Source organism: Nothobranchius furzeri, chromosome 15 (assembly GCF_043380555.1).
Source record: "Nothobranchius furzeri strain GRZ-AD chromosome 15, NfurGRZ-RIMD1, whole genome shotgun sequence".
Taxonomy (NCBI): Eukaryota; Metazoa; Chordata; class Actinopteri; order Cyprinodontiformes; family Nothobranchiidae; genus Nothobranchius; species Nothobranchius furzeri.
The window spans coordinates 50,745,795-50,763,751 of record NC_091755.1 but is presented as its reverse complement, the minus strand read 5'-3'; the positions used below and the strand labels follow the sequence as shown (position 1 = coordinate 50,763,751).

At 43.3% G+C, this 17,957-nt stretch overlaps 1 protein-coding gene across 2 annotated transcripts in view; it reads left to right on the top strand.

The window, feature by feature from the left end:
* plxna1a (plexin A1a) overlaps nucleotides 1-17,957 on the top strand; it is a 294,975-nt gene that overhangs the window by 20,310 nt on the left and 256,708 nt on the right. For both annotated transcript variants that reach the window (XM_070544978.1, XM_070544977.1), the window contains exon 2: nucleotides 8,841-9,023. In XM_070544978.1, the coding sequence (XP_070401079.1) occupies nucleotides 8,841-9,023 (183 nt within the window). The remainder of the gene's footprint in view (nucleotides 1-8,840; nucleotides 9,024-17,957) is intronic.

Below are 17,957 nucleotides of genomic sequence, written 5' to 3'. Positions count from 1 at the left end.
CCCGATTTATGAAACGTGCGATGTCCTCTCGCAAGCATGTTCCTCCGCAACAGCCTGATGATAAATCCCACCTCTGTGTACCCAGGTGCTCAGTTATTAACATACAGTAACGCCCTCAATTAACCATATCTGATCACACTATGTCCTCAGCACAAGAGGGTATTTCCAATTTTTTCCCCTGACAAATATGAAAAACTTTATTGATCGTGAGATTGAGACACTGACTGCCGAAGCGCAAAAGAACCCAAAAAGATGCAGAGGTTATAAACGTGATTGGGACAGAGGAAATGCTCCTATCAGAAATTCTGCCCTACGTACGAAATACGTACAGATCTGTACGTAAGTACGATTGATAAATGAGGGCCCAGGTGTTTCCATGGAAACTACTTTGAAGGTATTTTTTTTTGCTAGGCTTCATCTGTTAGCAAAACTATCCCCAGAGTTAAGCTTGAGAAGTAGCGTAGCAAGCCATATGTGGATATACTAGACAGGCTGCAACCCATAGACGGCTCGGTTGTGGGGCAGCATCTCCACATGCTATTGGACAACGTACAACGTAACACACTCATCGCTATAGATGTCGGTCAGCAGGGCAGTTGAAGGAGACGCAAAAACATAATTTTTTCTAAAAAACAGAATTCAGTACCTCTATCTGCTCTTGGCTCAAAGAAAAGCCCAAGTGTAAATACTCCAAAGTTGATACCAAAGCCATTTCAAAACAAGCCAACGTCATCTTAGTTGTTTCGCTTCTTCACGTCATTCCGCCCACCAAACCGATGGAGTGCTGTGACAGGCAAGGCACCAGACTGTTTGGATCTGCTCAGGCTTCTATGGGGCGTGGCTAGACAAACTTACAGAGCAAAATCCTGTTCTGTCTAGATTTCTAGACGGACTCTTTAAATGATTTTTGCAACCCAAATGTTTTTTTCTCAATATAGACAATGTTATTGTGATCAACTGTTTAAATAAATCCTTGTCCAAAAGTAAGCAGTTAATACATTTTACTTGTTAGGAGTTTTAGGATGATTTATTCAAGCAACAGTCAAACTCCGATATGACGAGCATCTGATGGTCTTTTATTTTGACGGCCTATCTGGGCTGAGACAAATGGAGGGAAAATGGCCGAGAGAATTAGCTTAGTGAACATCACAAACATATTGTTATGGCTGATTAAAAACCCAAGTCAAATTTCTTGGTCGTAACTTTTACGCTTTCCTTTGTTAAAACATTGCACGAGGTTCTTAAGTCTATTGCAGAGTGTTGGCAGGAGAAGCTTTAGCTCATCAATGAGTAGCTGTAGAGGAAAGATAAAAGAGGCAGACTCTTGGAATTACATGTCTACAAGGCAAACAACAGCTAGCAGATGTCAGGCCTGTGTGGGGCCGCATTTGTCTGCAGTGAAAACACGTCGACTGAACGCTCCACTGTGCCTCAATCTGAGCTGTTGACTCTATGGTAATGATGCAAGTCAAGCTAAACATAACAAACAATTAGCGTCCTCAGCATGCCGACAACGGCGCTGGAAAGATGGTGATCTCACTTCGGTGTGTGTGTGAGCCTGATGCACACTGGCGATGCAGATTAGTTTACAAGTATGAGCTGCCCAGAATAAATAAACTCAAGCTAAACTAAGCTAGCATAAACTACTATTTAAACAGTTTTTGCTCCGGTGTCTTGTTACCCAGCCTTTCTGTCTGGTTTCTATGCAGCTCAATGGAGAACTGATTTGATGAATGTTTGATAAATATGTGTGGTTGTAGTTATTAACGATTTTTTTGACCTGCAGGTCATTTTCTTGTCTTGGTTAAATGACCTCTGGAACAGCGTGCAACTTTTATTTTATTTTTTTGGTTTTAACCATCATGTAAGTGATTGCAATCCTGGATCGTCCCTGATGATGCTTTTAAAGGAAAGCGGAAACCAAACGGAGTCTGAAAGAGTTGTTGGCAAGTGCAAGCAGAAAAAACCGTAACCCATGGGACAGACGTGATTTCCCACTGGCTTGATCTTGTGAACTTTAGCAAGAAAAGGCAGATGTAAGAGAAACATTTCAAGGCAACAAAGGGAAAGGAGACACAAGGAAAATAAACTGGGTGAGGATAAAGTGGGATGGATGGGAGAGAGAGGTGGAGGAAATGAGTAAAATAAAAGAATGAAGAGCTGGTTCCGGTGTCCTTATCAGAGGAAACAGGGGAAACTGTATAGCACACACCAAAAGCCAGAGTTCACACTATCGCTGAGCCATGGCCGTCTCCACCTGATGCATCCTTTCCTTCTTCCCATCTCCCCATGCCAGTCTTTTTGCCTTTGTCCCTCTCTTGACTCCAGCTCCCCTTTCTAATTTCCTTCCCTCTGACTTGTCATCCGTCTCCATCTTCCCCGCATCACCTCCCTTGCTCTTGTTTTGTGCGTGTCCTCCTTTCCTCCTCTCAAATTACTCGCTAAGCAGTTCCAAACTTGAGAACATGTTTATGTAAATCACACGAAAGCCTGTGTGTGTGTGTGTGTGTGTGTGTGTGTGTGTGTGTGTGTGCGTGTGTGTGTGTGTGTGTGTGTGTGTGTGTGTGTGTGTGTGTGTGTGTGTGTGTGTGTGTGTGCCTCCCACTCTCCTTGTCTCAGTCACTTTGTCACTTTGAGTCTTTGTTCGCTCAAGTTAAACTTTGCCGTGTTTCTGGCTGCCTTTGAACGTCTGGTTGAAGGCAGACGATGTCCGCCACAGGCATTTTGTCAACTCCCTCCTCCTCTTCTTTATTTATTTATTTATTTTTTTAGTCTCCAACCTCACTCTCACTCACACAAACACACACACTCCCTGACAGCTTTGCTGTTTTGAAGGGGTGTGGTGATTGATTAGTCTCTATGGAGACGATACGTCTTGTAATGAACAAGAGAAAGCTGGCATGTTAATTTGTTTAGTGTGGGAGGCTTAATCGTGTGTGTGTGTGTGTGTGTGTGTGTGTTGCATTGTTTTTTGAGCATATGTTTGCATGTGTTCCTATTAAAAGCTTGTTTTATATTTGCATGCATTTATATAATTACATTCCACTTGTCTTTAATCATCTTAAGGAATGTTTTCTCAAACTTTAACAGCTTTTAAAATATTTGTCTAATATACAAAAGATTGATTATAACCACTGAAAAGTTTAAAAGTGTGGAATCATTGTTTCTGATTATAATGGGTCACTCTGAATTTTCATGCAGGCTGAAAATGAAAATAGTCTCCTACACCTATCTCCTGCATTAGCCTCTGATGGAAAATAGACGTTGAAACTCTAGGATATGCAAATCCTAACAGATCTACGTCACGTGGACTCACGACGGGGAAGGCTGTTGTTGGTTTAGCATCCAGGAAACAGCAGAGGACGTCTCGACTGGGTTAGGGTTAACTCCTCCAGGCTTGTGTTATTTGTGGAGATAAAACATCAACGCTGCAATGGAGTCAGTGGTAGAGTCGCATTGTTGTTGGCCAATCAGAGGCCAGATGTCCAAATAACAGGAAATAAGAGTCCAAATCCTGTCTGAGGCTACTTTCTTGTGCAGCTGAGTTATAGTTCCTGAAACAGGCGCAGAGGTTTTTATCCTCCTGAGTCAAGTTTACAAGGCCTTCATTCCTCCTAGAGACCAAGAGATCCACCTGGGTGATATTTGAATTGGCTGAGTGTTCGATGTCGTCATTGTCTTCCTCCGCTTATCCGGGTCCGCGTCGCGGGGGCAGCATCCCAACTAGGGAGCTCCAGACCGTCCTCTCCCCGGCCTCCTCCTCCAGTTCCTCTGGCTAGACCCCAAGGCGTTCCCGGACCAGAATGGAGATGTAACCTCTCCAACGTGTCCTGGGTCGACCCGGGGGCCTCCTGCCGGCAGGACATTCCCGAAACACCTCCCCAGGGAGGCGTCCAGGAGGCATCCTGACCAGATGCCCAAACCACCTCAACTGTCTCCTTTTGATCCGGAGGAGCAGCGGTTCCACTCCGAGTCCCTCCTGAATGTCCGAGCTCCTCACCCCATCTCTAAGGCTGAGCCCGGCCACCCTACGGAGGAAACTCATTTCAGCCGCTTGTATCCGCGATCTTTCGGTCATTAACCAAAGCTCATGACCATAGGTGAGGATTGGGACATAGATCGACCGGTAAATCAAGAGCCTGGCTTTCTGGCTCAGCTCCCTCTTCACCACGACAGATCGGCTCAGCGTCCGCATCACTGCAGATGCTGAACCAATCCGCCTGTCGATCTCCCAATCCCTCCTACCCTCACTCGTGAACAAGACCCCGAAATACTTAAACTCCTTTACTTGAGGTAGGACCTCTCTCCCGACCCGGAGTTGGCAAGCCACCCTTTTCCGGTCGAGAACCATGGTCTCAGATTTGGAGGTGCTGATCCTCATCCCAGCCGCTTCACACTTGGCCGCGAACCTACCCAGCAAGAGCTGAAGGTCAGAGCTGGATGAAGCTAGGAGGACCACATCATCCGCAAAAAGCAGAGAGGAGATTCTCCTGCCACCAAACTCGACACACTCCACACCACGGCTGCACCAAGAAATTCTGTCCATAAAGGTATTGAACAGAACCGGTGACAAAGGGCAGCCCTGGCGGAGTCCAACCCTCACTGGGAACAGGTCCGACTTACTACCGGCTATGCCAGGGGTCGGCAACCCGCGGCTCTTTCATCCATCTGATGCGGCTCTCTGCTTGTAAACTAATTAAAGAATATTTAATTACAATGTATTTTATTCATATTTTCATCTGTAGCCAATTCTAAATTAAAAGATTGTCTGCGTAAACGTGAACAGGTCACCTGCTTGTGCATAATCAAATGTCTAAAGGAGCTTTCTGAGCTAGATATGAGATTCTGGACTGTTCCTCAGACAGGCTCATGGATGTGTTGCAGTGTTGGAGACAGGAACAAGCACTATTCAGCCAAAGATTCATAATCAGGGAACATTTTTTAAGTGACAAGTCTCTGAGAGACCGGGCTTAGAACACACAGAATCTTCCTGCATGGTTCTGGTTCTGCGACGCGCTCCAAGCCCCCGATCTATCTTCAGCTCGCTGTCCACCTTACGCGTGCGCTGACAGGAAGCTGCGCTGAGCTCAGTGTCCATCTCAGATGTTGGGATGGGAGTCTTTTCCTGATTGATGTAGCTACCTCCACGATGTGCGTTAAAATGTAGCGCATCTGCAGGCTTGAGATGTCTCCATCAAATAAATATGGGAAACATCGGGTTGTGCGAACCCCGTCATTTAACCGTTTTACCTTCTAGTGAAGATAGTTGCAAACAGAAACATTAAACCTGATGAACACCAGAGCCACACACACTGCGCCGTTATCTCCATCAGTGTAAACGAGGAAAAAAAACTAATTGCCTTTTCTTACCTTTTCCACAATGTTTAATGCAAAGTTTAGTTCAGTACAAAGTTGAATTACAACAGTCCAACGAGACAGAGCCTGGATTTGTATTCTGAACAGTTATGTGTGATGCCTCAAAAAGCGTCACCTGCTCAACTATTAAAACCACTAGCAGGGTAAAAAAATCAAAATATTGTAGCACAGACGGGCTACAACTTTTGGATCAATTTTACACAAACTGTTTTATTAATTGTCTTCTGTTGAAAGATAACTTTGAGGTACAAGAGTGACTGGTATTGGTTGCTGTCACCTGTTGTGATCGGTTAAAGCAGCTCTCTGCTGTCAGAGGGTAGGCCCCGTCCACAACGCTGTGGCTGCTGCGGCTCCCAGTGTTTTCTTTACGGTGGGAAATGGGTAATAATGGCTCTTTGATGGGGAAAGTTTGCCGACCCCTGGGCTATGCGGACCAAACTCACGCTCCCCTGGTAAAGGGACTGAATGGCCATCACCAGAAAGCTACCCACCCCATACTCCTGGAGCGTCCCCCACAGGGTGCCCCTGGGGACACGGTCATAAGCCTTCTCCAAATCCACAAAACTCATGTGGATTGGTTGGGCAAACTCCCATGCCCCCTCCACCACCCTTGCAAGGGTATAGAGCTGGTCCACAGTTCCACGGCCAGGACGAAAACCACATTGCTCCTCCTCTATCTGAGGTTCAACTATCGATCGGACCCTCCTCTCCAGTACCTTGGAGTAGACCTTTCCAGGGAGGCTGAGGAGTGGCATCCCCCTATAGTTGGAACACACCCTCAGGTCACCCTTCTTAAAGATGGGGACCACCACCCCGGTCTGCCACTCCACAGGAACTGCCCCCGATGACCACGCAATTTTACAGAGACGTGTCAACCATGACAGCCCTACAACATCAATAACCTTGTGATACCCAGGACGAATCTCATCCGCCCCCGGTGCTCCGCCGCTGTGTAGTTGATTGACTACCTCAGCAACTTCTGCCGACCGAGATTGGACAGTCCATCCCCAGGTCTCCCGGCTCTGGTTCCTCCTCGGAATGCGCGAGGCCAGATGTCCAGATGGCTGAGTGTTTCTTATCCAAATAACTCATGAACCACTAAAAATAATTTAACCAAACTCTCAGAATGAAGTTATTAGTTGTACATCCTCAGCTGATTAACTTTGGAGTCAAATTAAACATGGCCTCCACAGCTAGCTAACCATAGCAACTCGATTAGCGGGAAAAAGTAAGATATGTTGTATGCACTGATGGTGAGATTATGCAAAACAATGGGAGGGTGATGGTGGCTCATGGATTAGGAATTCACCCTGTAACCGGTGGGTTGCTGATTCAAATCCAGGCTCTGCCCATGTCGGTCGTTGTGCCTTTGGGCAATACACTTCACTGTATTTGCCTGCTGGTGGTGGTCAGAGGGACCGGTGGCGTCAGTGTGCCCCAATGCAGCTGTGGCTAGTATGTAGCTCATCACCATTAGTGTGTGATTGGGCAGATGACTGTAGCATAGAGTGCTTTGGAGTCGGCTGGCTCAGTGTAGGTCCTTTGTCATCACATAAACGACATAGATATATACACATTTATGTTCATACGTCTTATCTTTTTGTGGGTTTTAGGCTGTGTTTTCTATCCATGTGTATATGTGTGTGCATGTGTGTGACTGTGTGTGTTTGTGCTTACATGCGTGTGTGTGTGTGTGTGTGTGTGTGTGTGTGTGTGTGTGTGTGTGTGTGTGTGTGTGTGTGTGTGTGTGTGTGTGTGTGTGTGTGTGTGTGTGTGTGTGTGTGAGAGAGAGGGCAAGGTCTTCAGGGTAATGCAGGTTTGATTATCTCCGTTATACATGTCGGTGTCAGGGGGAACCTCCTGATTTGTGCAAAGCTATCTGAGGCTTGTAATCACACACACACACACACACACACACACACACACACACACACACACACACACACACACACACACACACACACACACACACACACACACACACACACACACACACATCATGTGTGACATATCAACATATCAGCATGGCAATGGACATGTACGAGACACTTTGATTATGATATGCTAATCTGACCTATAATTTACTTCCCATCAGTCTTCTTCACCAGTGTCCTGTTTATGTATTCACCTGACTCTCCCATCTTTACTGCAGTTTTAGTTGATTTATACACTAAATGACTTGAATTTTACTAAACATACTTTTTTTCAATAATCAGCATCATTTTATTTATTCCAAATTAAAATCACAGGAAGGATTCCACATGGCTGAGGCTAATGCAGCATTTCAGCTTTTTCTTTTGCAAAAAACAGATATTACAGTGACCTTTTGTTAAAGTTCTGATGCACACTTGGAGGGCAGGTTGAAGATGAACGTCATAGTGAAATTATTCTACTGGTGTCCAGTCCTAGTCCTTGAGGGTCAAAATCCAACATGTTTTAGATGTTTCTCTGCTCCAACACACTGAAAGTAATGGCTGATTGACCCAGTAAGTGTGCCACCAAGCTCTGCAGAAGCTTGTTCATCACTCACTGATTAAAATCAGGTTTGTTGAAGCTGAGAAACGCATAAAATATGCAGGACAGTGGCCCCTGGAGCACCAGTGTACCAGGATGAAGCTGAAGCTCAGAGGAGATCAGGTTTTTAGTCTCAGATTGTTACCCTTAAATATCAGACAGGAGTCTTTACCTCTTTATTTTCATCTCCCAGGTAGAAGTTAGCACAGTTCAAAGATTCCTTTTGAATTTCTGTGTATATGTTTTCCCTTTGCGTTATGCTTTTTATCTCATTTACACTGCAAGATTTTAAGAAATTATTTAAGAAAATAAAAAGATAAATGTCTAGACACTTTCAAGTTTTTAATTCTTAAAAAAAACATCTTATTTTGAAAAATAGAATTACTCAAAATATTGTGAATTTTATAAATTAGTTCCAATTAATTTAGTTTAAAAAAACATCAGTCAATCAATATCATCAATAGCGTGAGTAAAAGGTGCTTGGCCATAAATAAAAAATAACAAAAATATCTAGTTTTAAAAAAATATATTTTCTGAATAAAAAATAAGAAAAGATTTGTTAAAATGAAGCTTTTTCTCTTTCTTGGGAATAATTATTTGCAGTGCGTCTTCTTTCAGTGCCTTTTTGCTTTATTTAGTTTTACTACAGGTCATGCATTTCACTGGATTATACATGTGCTTAACGTGTGAACCAGATTTGACTCAGACACACTGGCACAACAAATGAATAATTACCAGTTTTGAAAAGAAAAACTGCTACTGGAGACCTTTAATGTCTGACCATACTTCAGTTAATTCCCTTTTGATTTCTATCCTCTGATCTTCTTTGCCCAATGAGTACTTGTTTCTGATCAATGTTTCTTTCAAAACTACACTGTTTATTATTCTCACAGATATTTTACAGACGTTTATGAGTTAACATCCCTCCCCGATGTCTCTCCACTCTACAGCCGCTGCAGATCGACGATAACTTCTGCGGCCAGGACTTCAACCAGCCACTAGGAGGTACAAAAGCCATTGAGGGCGTCCCGCTTTACGTGGACAAGGATGATGGAATGACTTCTATAGCAGCGTATGACTACAGAGGCAACACTGTGGCATTCACTGGCACTCGCAGTGGGCGCATAAAAAAGGTAGGACCTCCTTAAAATATTTTAATTTCATCATCTGTACTAAAACAATTTTAATGCCAAAAAATTAAATCAAAATCATTCTTTAGTGATATTTAATGCTGCAAATTAGAAGGTCAGAGCTGGTTTAAATGGATTTACCCAAATTATTGCCAATTGCAGCTTAGATTTTACGGCTGGTGGCATTTTCTCTGGTTTCTCTGAGCCTCACAAGGTTCAGCTTTCAAGATGTTTCTTTCTAAAAGTAAGGTTGTGTGTTTAGCGTTGTTTTGAGTGATTTGTGGAGTGGAACCTGCTCTGCAAGACAAACTGAAGCTGTGTGGGCTTCATCATGCTGAGTGCTGTGGTCACAGGTTTTTCAAAAGCCACTGAGTGTTTTTTTAGTGGCTATAAGTTGGGTGCAGATGATTTTTTTATGCATCTCCTGAATACCACAGGTGAGAGAACCCCCTCCATGCTTTTTATGTGTTTGTTTGCGTGTTGGAATGGGTGCCTCAGAAAGTCTCCTCAATCACAGACGAGCAGTAATTTTTCCTCTCGTGTTCAGCATACACGCGGCACGGGGTCCTTTTTGTGAGTGTGCTTGATCGCTTACAACATGTGTGGGCTCCTCAAGTGCTCGTGTTGAGTAGACGGCACGGGGTGTGTGCCAATCAGCTGCTCCTTCATCTGAGATCTGACTGAGCTGCTGTCGTATTATTTAATTCATTTTTTTCCACCTTTGTTTCCGCCGCAGGACACCGTTGCACTTCACACTGAGTAAAAATGCCAACTGAGGACAAAATAAACGGAATAAGGAGTACATGCATATTATAAAAAAGGAGAATTTTACTTATTCTCTTCTGCGGTTTTACATAGAGCACTAAATATAAAGCATTAAAGTAACCATTGATAGTTTTTAGCCTTTAAAGTGACAGTGTATAGTTTCCCTGGCAATAGGGGGCAGTACATATGTATATTATTGCAAGCATTACTTTTATGTTCAAGTAAGACCTTACCAATGGATGGCCCTTAAGGTCAAAAATCCCTGAGAGCACAATCTCCAGCAAAATAACAGATTCCCTTTAATCACTGGCAACAAGTGAAGAGGTGTAAAACAACGTTTATTAATGGTGAAAGTTTTGTGACCATTTTTTACAAATCAGTCGATGTATTTTGTCCTCACGGGCTTCCGTAGAAGGGAACATGGCATCCAATATGGTGTTGCCCAGAGACTTAGGGTGTTTCTCAATGTCAAGGCGCCTGGCCTTGCGAGGCGATGTCTTGCGAGGCCGGGCGCCTTGCTTACGAGGACACTGTCTCATGTGAGTTCTCTTGTTCGCTCTTCCTTCTTCCATCTCAGGAACATTGCTAAGCTGACTCCCATTCTGTCCCGCTCTGAACTTGAGACAGTTCTCCACACCTTCGTCTCCTCACGCTTAGACTACTGTAACTCTCTTTTCACGTGTCTGAGCAGAACCTCCCTGAACCGTCTACAGGTGGTTCAGAATGCCTGTGCTCGGCTTCTGACCAAGTCCTCCAAACACACCCACATCACCCCGCTTCTCCTCCAGCTTCACTGGCTGCCAGTCAACTTCAGGGTTCATTTCAAGATCCTGGTTCTGGTCTATAGGGCCATACATGGACATTTTTTTAAGCACAATTGTCTATTTTTGCTCATTTTAAATATGTCTTTCAACATTTTCTAACTGCTTTTTTATATTTTTACATTTTTTTGTTTTTGTGAAGTGCCTCGTGATTTTTATCTTGAGAGGCGCTATAGAAATGATATTTTCTTTTTCTTCTTCGTCTTCTTCACTGTCCTTCCTTGGTCAAAGAAAACGGTTAAATGGAACAGACTTGCATCACGTGACCGTGGCTCCCACGGCGGTCACGTAGCGTCACATGACGTGGGAGATAGCGTTATATTTTATATGTATTAGTTTCAATATAAAGATATAATGAGGCTTTTACTTTTTAAATTGTGTATATGTTTATTAAATTAAAAATTTAAGTGAGTTACTACCCGCTAGTCACCGAAGCTGCAATTACTTAGCAACTAACCAGCCATAGATAACTTCTTTGGATCTAAAAAAAAAAACATTTTAATTTAGCTGACTTACCTTTAAACTTGAAAATTGTCCCTGAAGTAGCTGCCGGCTTCTGATCCATCGTCTTTTTGAAAATTCTGCGGTGTTTTCTGGGTTATTTTTGACCAAGGCTAGGCTACAAGACACCTCCCGTATATCCTTGCTCAGCTAGCTAAATGGCTAACAAACGGAGAACGCACACCTCAGAAGAACATGAACATTGGAACCGATTGGAACACGTCTTGGCGGCTCCTGATGACATATCTCCTAGGCAACCGGGATGGGGCCAAGACATCAAGGCAAGGTTTCTTGGCATTGAGAAACACCCTTAGACCCTCTCACATGTATTTTAGAACAGATTTTTATGGTTAAATGTTACAAAACTGCCAGTATTTTTCATCAGTTAATTCATTTACTACAACATTTCAATGGATATTTCCAGAGATTAATGGTAAAAACTACACATTGTCACTTTAAGCTAGAGATTTAACATTGATCTCAGTAATTGTTGAGTTATAAACTCGACCAGTTTCATACGTGACACCACCCTGCAGCCCTTTGCTGGCCAATCTTATTAAATGTTGCTCCACGCTAGACCAATCACGTATCTGGAATGAAGCCACGCGTATGCGCTGCTAACTGCTAATGCTTATGTAGCTTTAGCCTTTCATAGGTAACAGGTAGGACATGCTGGTGAAACAAGAAAATGGTGAACGCTCTGAAAAGGAAAGGTGGACGTAGTGAGTGACATCGTTGATACTAGTTAGCTGAACAGGTCACTCGCGTGGACACATTTTGGCCGAGGATATAAATAATTGACGTTTAGCTTTTACTTAGATTTTCTCTGACATAAAACATAACTTTGTTTTTTGTTTGTTTGTTTGTTTGTTTGTTTCTTTTTATACCTTCTCAGTGGCTAGTGTTGGAGTGCATGCTCTGGGAGATTGGGGTTAAAAACCTGGTTGGGTTTAAAATGGGACCCAGTGCCCCCCTGCTTGATGCTCAGCTTTGAGGGGTCTGAGCCACTGCTGCAGCTCACGGCTCCCCATGGGGATGGGTCAAATGCGGAGATGTAATTTCACTAGTGTGTGTGTGTGTGTGTGTGTGTGTGTGTGTGTGTGTGTGTGTGTGTGTGTGTGTGTGTGTGTGTGTGTGTGTGTGTGTGTGTGTGTGTGTGTGTGTGTGTGTGTGTGTGTGTATGTGTGTGTGTGAATATGGGACTTTACTTCTTAAAGAAGTAAAAAAAAAACATTTGGAGAACCAATGCCTGTTTTATTATTTTGACATCAGCAGAATACGATCTCTGTTTTCTCTCTGTTAAATAATAAAACTTTTTAAAGGACATATAATTTTAAATATTAGTCAAAAATCTTTTCATTTAAAAATAAATGCTATAAAATGTAGCTTATTTTTCCGAGGGCACCCTGTCGTCACTTTAAGCGTCTGTGAATAACCTTTTTGCAATCCAATATTGCTGCTGTCAGCTGCTTTTAAAGCGGGTAAAATAAGATGCAATATGCGGCATACATGCAGACGCACACATGCCCATCTACACAACTTCCTGTCACTTGAGTTTTGCCAAGTCGACTGAAACCTAGCCCGCTAGTCCTTGCGACTGACCCCTGGACCACGTCTGAGGCTGTGTGTGCAGACAGATGATTTGTGTGTCTGTTGAGAGTGTGGGGGTCAGCAGATCCTGGATGATATCCCGCTGATTGGAATCCCATTTCCTCTCTGCCGGCATACCTTCCTGTGCTCAGGGATGGAGAAGAGGAAGGTTAACACGGAGGTGGAGGCTGCCTGCGTCCTCGCACAAATCAATGCAGATGCTGCAGTGAAATGTAGTCGTGTGTTCGAGCAGATGAATGGCAAGATGGGATGACAGTAACTCTAAATCAACAACCTAAAGCCGGCTTGTTAACTCTCTTTGTTTATCAGTTTTGTTTATTTATTTATTTTTTTACTTATGACAGAGGAGGAGATCAGTTTAGCGTTAAATCGAGTTTTTTAGTTGGACTTCATAACAACTATTACACTTTCTGAACTTCATTTGGACAAAACAAAGCAGAAAAAGAGAAAGGATGGAAAATGATGCTGAAGCCAACGGCAGCATCAGGCTGTGTGGCTTTATTGCTACTCATTAGAAGTTAAACTGTGCTCCTGGCCTAATGAAATGTAAAGCTGCAGTGTATTGATGTCTACACACACACACACACACACACACACACACACACACACACACACACACACCCTGTTACTCATTAGGATTCGTACAACAGGATTGTTGCAAACTGTGTGTTTGCTTGCATGAACACGTCTCGCCTGCTAGACTCTGTGTATTGATTGATCTATGAATACATAATCACTAATGTAGATCCTAAATCCAAGCAGTCTATTGGAAAAGTGTTGGTTTCTTGGTTTGTCTGTCCCCTCTCTCGCTGTGGTGTGCGTGTGTGTGTGTGTGTGTGTGTGTGTGTGTGTGTGTGTGTGTGTGTGTGTGTGTCAGAAGATGAGCACCTATTTACATCAGTTAGATCAGTAAATCATGACTCGGCATATCTTGTACTGTATGCTTGTGGAACTCTAACAGCGTGTTTACACCCACATCAGAAAACCGAACGTTTGCCCTAAACAGACTGATGTCGGGTTTTCAAACGTGTGGAAACGCGTTAGTCTTACTGGAGCACCCAGATAATGTGATAGGAGACTGGCTTCATCTACATGGAAACGGCTGAGTCGAGCTGATACCGGTAACTTCTGGAAGTGACGAGATGCGGAAATATCAATAACACAAGGTAACACGTGTAACACCATCAGACACCAGAGAAGCTGTGTTGCAGCGTTGTTGTCCGTTCCTTCAGCTGTTGTTCATATCCTGTTTAACTTCATCTGCTTCACTCCCACCAGCGTTTGTTTACTATTTGTGTTGCTGTTAGCTAACCTGAAGTATGCCGACACCAAAGGGCACATGTCACCTCCTACTGTACCAGACTGGAACAGTATTCTAACGTACATGTAAACTTGGATAAAGAATGCCAGTTTAATACTTGAGACCGACCTAGATGGACTTAGATGCACACGTAAACACACTGAGTGAGACAAAATGGCAAATGGCCTGTATTTGTGTATTTGCCTTCTTACGCCCGGAACACATCAGGTTCAAAGTGCTGCAAAGCAGATCGCTCACGAAGTTCGCGGGCTGCCCGCTCCGCCTCTGTTCACTTCGCGTGAGAATTTTCAACGAGCGCTTCTGCTCATGCCGACTGTTTTCATCTCTTTAGTCTGTTTAGATACACAAAAATGATCACGTTTATCAATCACTGTGTTTTATTTCGAAAAATGTCTTTATTTTGTTAAATTTACCTACCTGCCCCTTCTGCTTTGGTTTGACATCCTGCCAGAATTTGTGGCTCACGCCAAAGCGATTGCTGCACGGCGCGAGCCTTCATAGTCCTTCGTGGCTGATGTGACCAATAGCGTAGGTTAACAAGGGAGCTGAATAGAAGCGCTTGTGGGGATGAGCTACAATGTAGCCACAGCTGCTCTGGGACACATTGACAAAGGCGATGCTGCCGAGCACTGGCGTCACCAGTCCCGCCGACCACCACCAGCAGACAAGGCAAGTGTCTTGCCCAAGGATGCAACAGCAGAATTCTCTGGTCAGAGTCGGGATCGACCCTGCAACCTTCCGATTACTGGACAACCCGCTCTACCTCCTGTTGGAGGCCGATGATTCGCCGTGGTGACTCTTGGAGGGAAAAGTCGAGAGAGATGGATATTAAAAGTTTTTTATTTGACTTTTTAATGACTTTAGTGAACATTTATTTTTACCATCTTTAGTTTTTCTTATGTGCTGTGGAAACAACATTACCATTATGTTAGGTTGACGGTATGCTTTACAATTTATTTCAAAATAAATCAAAGTATTTGAGTAAGTTATGAACTGGAAAACTTGGGTGTTAATAGTTAATCCAGTGACATGCACATGTTAGCTAACAACACCGAACAAGTTGCTCCTTTCTAACATTTAAAGCCTGCCAGTAGCATCCACTGTTGTTATATGCTCAGCACTTCAAAGTCAAACTTTAAAATGTTCTTCAAGAAGTCGCACTCCTGCACGTTCATTTGTTAACAGACACGGTGGATGTTGGGTACAGAGCTTTTTACTTGCTGTAAATTCACAGTAGACCTCCTTTTTCCTCCGATTGCCAGAAACGTCCCAAAAATCCTCCTCAGATCTCCGTTAAACCTGGAAATCCTTCCGTTCCCTTTATTTCATCTCCTCTTTTGTCTACCTGGGAGAACAAGGTGCTCCTGCTGCATCAGGCGAGATGAAAAGAAACAGCCTGAAGTATTTCCAGATTTCCGAAACACAAAAAGAGAGATAAGCAATGCAGATGGAGAGAGGGGTAGATTTACTCTCAGCGGCGTACAGGTGTGTGAATGTGTCTGTGTGTGTGTGGGCGAATGGGGTATGGTTTCATGTCATTTCATCATTTCCCTTCTTGAGGCAAATCCAATTACTTTTTCTTTTCCTTTCTATCTGGGATGATAGCCTGAGTGACAGGACTGATTGGAGTACAGCGCTGCTGAGGTAACTGTGCCAACTGGTTGATTGACACAACACTGGCACTTCACCACCTTCAGTCAGAAAGACAAGTGTGTCTGGTTAGACTTCAGACCATTTCAGAGCTGTTGAGTGGGACCAGAAGTTCGCTCACCCGGCTCCTCCCATCACATGACTTCCCCGCTTGAATATCATCTAATTCACTCTTTTCCAAGATGCTCAACATGTTCTTTTCTGCTCCAAAATGAAAGCCTCACTTTCTGAAGTGTGCTATCCCATCCTCTATCCTCGCACCACTCTCAGCTCACAACTTCCCAATCCCTTAATTGGAATTTCATTCAGCAAGACGGAAAAGCGATGTGACGACTGATTATACAACTCAGCACCTCTCTACTGCATTCATCAGAAACTTGCAAACACCTATACAGTCTGTTTTTTCCATTCTTAGCCGTAAATATAACTCCTTAAAGCTGGGGGCCGTGGCAGGATGTTAACAAGGAGAGAATGATGAGATTTTGAGATTTGAACAGCCATAGCTTCGCCCTGTTCCACCTATGTTCAGGATGGAGCTGAGAGCCGTGCCTCATACTGTGCATGCACGTAGAAATAGCACCTGATTCTAACTGCTGAATAATCTCTTCAGCCTTCATCGGGTTCTGAAGGAGCTGCTAATTATCCATTTTAGTCAAATCTGCAGTGTTCAAGCGGGGAAACACCAAAAATCAGCACGAATCTGGTACTCGCGATGCTAGCAAACCCCTGCTAATGCTACAGCACGCTAAAACAATAGTCTGATGTAGCACAAGTTTCCACGCTACGGTAATCGCTTAGCTCCAGTACACAAAAGATGATTTCCTTTTTGTTCCCCACCCCCCTCTTCCACAGTTACCCTGAAGTTTAGAGACTGACAATTATTCTATGCAGGTCGAGTTAGCATTCAAGCTAGGTCAGTCTGCTTAGCTGACTGAGGCATCTGCGTCACCCCGTTGTGCACGTTGGGGTCTAGGGTGCATTCTTGATGATTGACAATTCCCTCCTGTGGAAATGCAAAGCTAGTGGTCAACACTCTAGGCTTTCCTAGATGATTCATTTGCTGTAGAGGCCTGGTGGAGGATTTAGAGCAGGGGTGTCAAACATACAGCCCGCGGGCCGGATCCGGCCCGCAAATGGGTTAAATCCGGCCCGCGGGATGGTTGTGTAAACTTTATTTTCATACTTTACAATGTAGAGTGAAAATAAACTTATCTTTGTGAGCAAGTTTTCTCTGTAATGAGTTTAAATAAAACAAAGCTGCGCTCAAGGCTCACACAAGAACTTGAATCACATCCTGAAGTTGTCCGCCACTCAGGATGTGACTTCTGATATTGATGTGCTGGTGAAAGCTAAAATATGGAAAGTAAAATGAGTCAAATATACTTTAAGTGCTGCATGGAACTGATCTAGCCATGTGATCTGTAAGCTCTTTGAATCACTAAGGAATGTTTTTTTTATTTATTTATTTTTTATTCAAATTTTCAAGTACACTTCAGATGTTGTACTTGTACTATTTTGGATACACTGTCCTCAGGCTCCAGCTTTGTTTTATACTGATTGTATTAAAACAAAGAAAACAATCTGAAGTTGTTTTTAATTTACCGGTCCGGCCCACTTGGGACTAGATTTCCCTCAATGTGGCCCCTGAGCTAAAATGAGTTTGACACCCCTGATTTAAAGGAAATGACCTGTTTTTCACCATAGAACATTGTCGGATAATAAAATGTCTGCATGTTTTCAAGTTACTTTACAGTTTTTAAACTACAAAATTCAACTTTAATGTGTTGTAGAGTTAGCTCAGAGAAGTTTTTTTTCAGGTCATTATTTTAGATGATGATGTTAGTTTTTTCATAATCCTGACATCATTTTAACAGTTGACTGTTGCCTTTTAATGGCGTAGGTTTGCACTCGTTTTAGTGAAAGATTGACTTTTTTTCACAGTTAAACACATTTTGTGCAACACTCTTGTTTTCTTAGTTATCAGAGGTAAGCATATATTACAAAAACACTTACAGAAAAAATTGTTAGGCTTGTGATTAATCAGGACTGAATTTTTTTCATCCATGGTGACGAGTCACTTGTCTAACCAGCACTCTTAGCAGGATGCTGTTATCCACTCTTTACTTCCTTGAATCGTATCCGCGGTGAAGAGTTCCTTGGATCATTTCCTAGTTTCAGACGGCCATGGATCTATTGGCTCCGCAAGCGAAGCAGTAAAACTTGCTGTCAGAATGATTAAGCCTAATCAGGAAACATGGGATGGGAGGT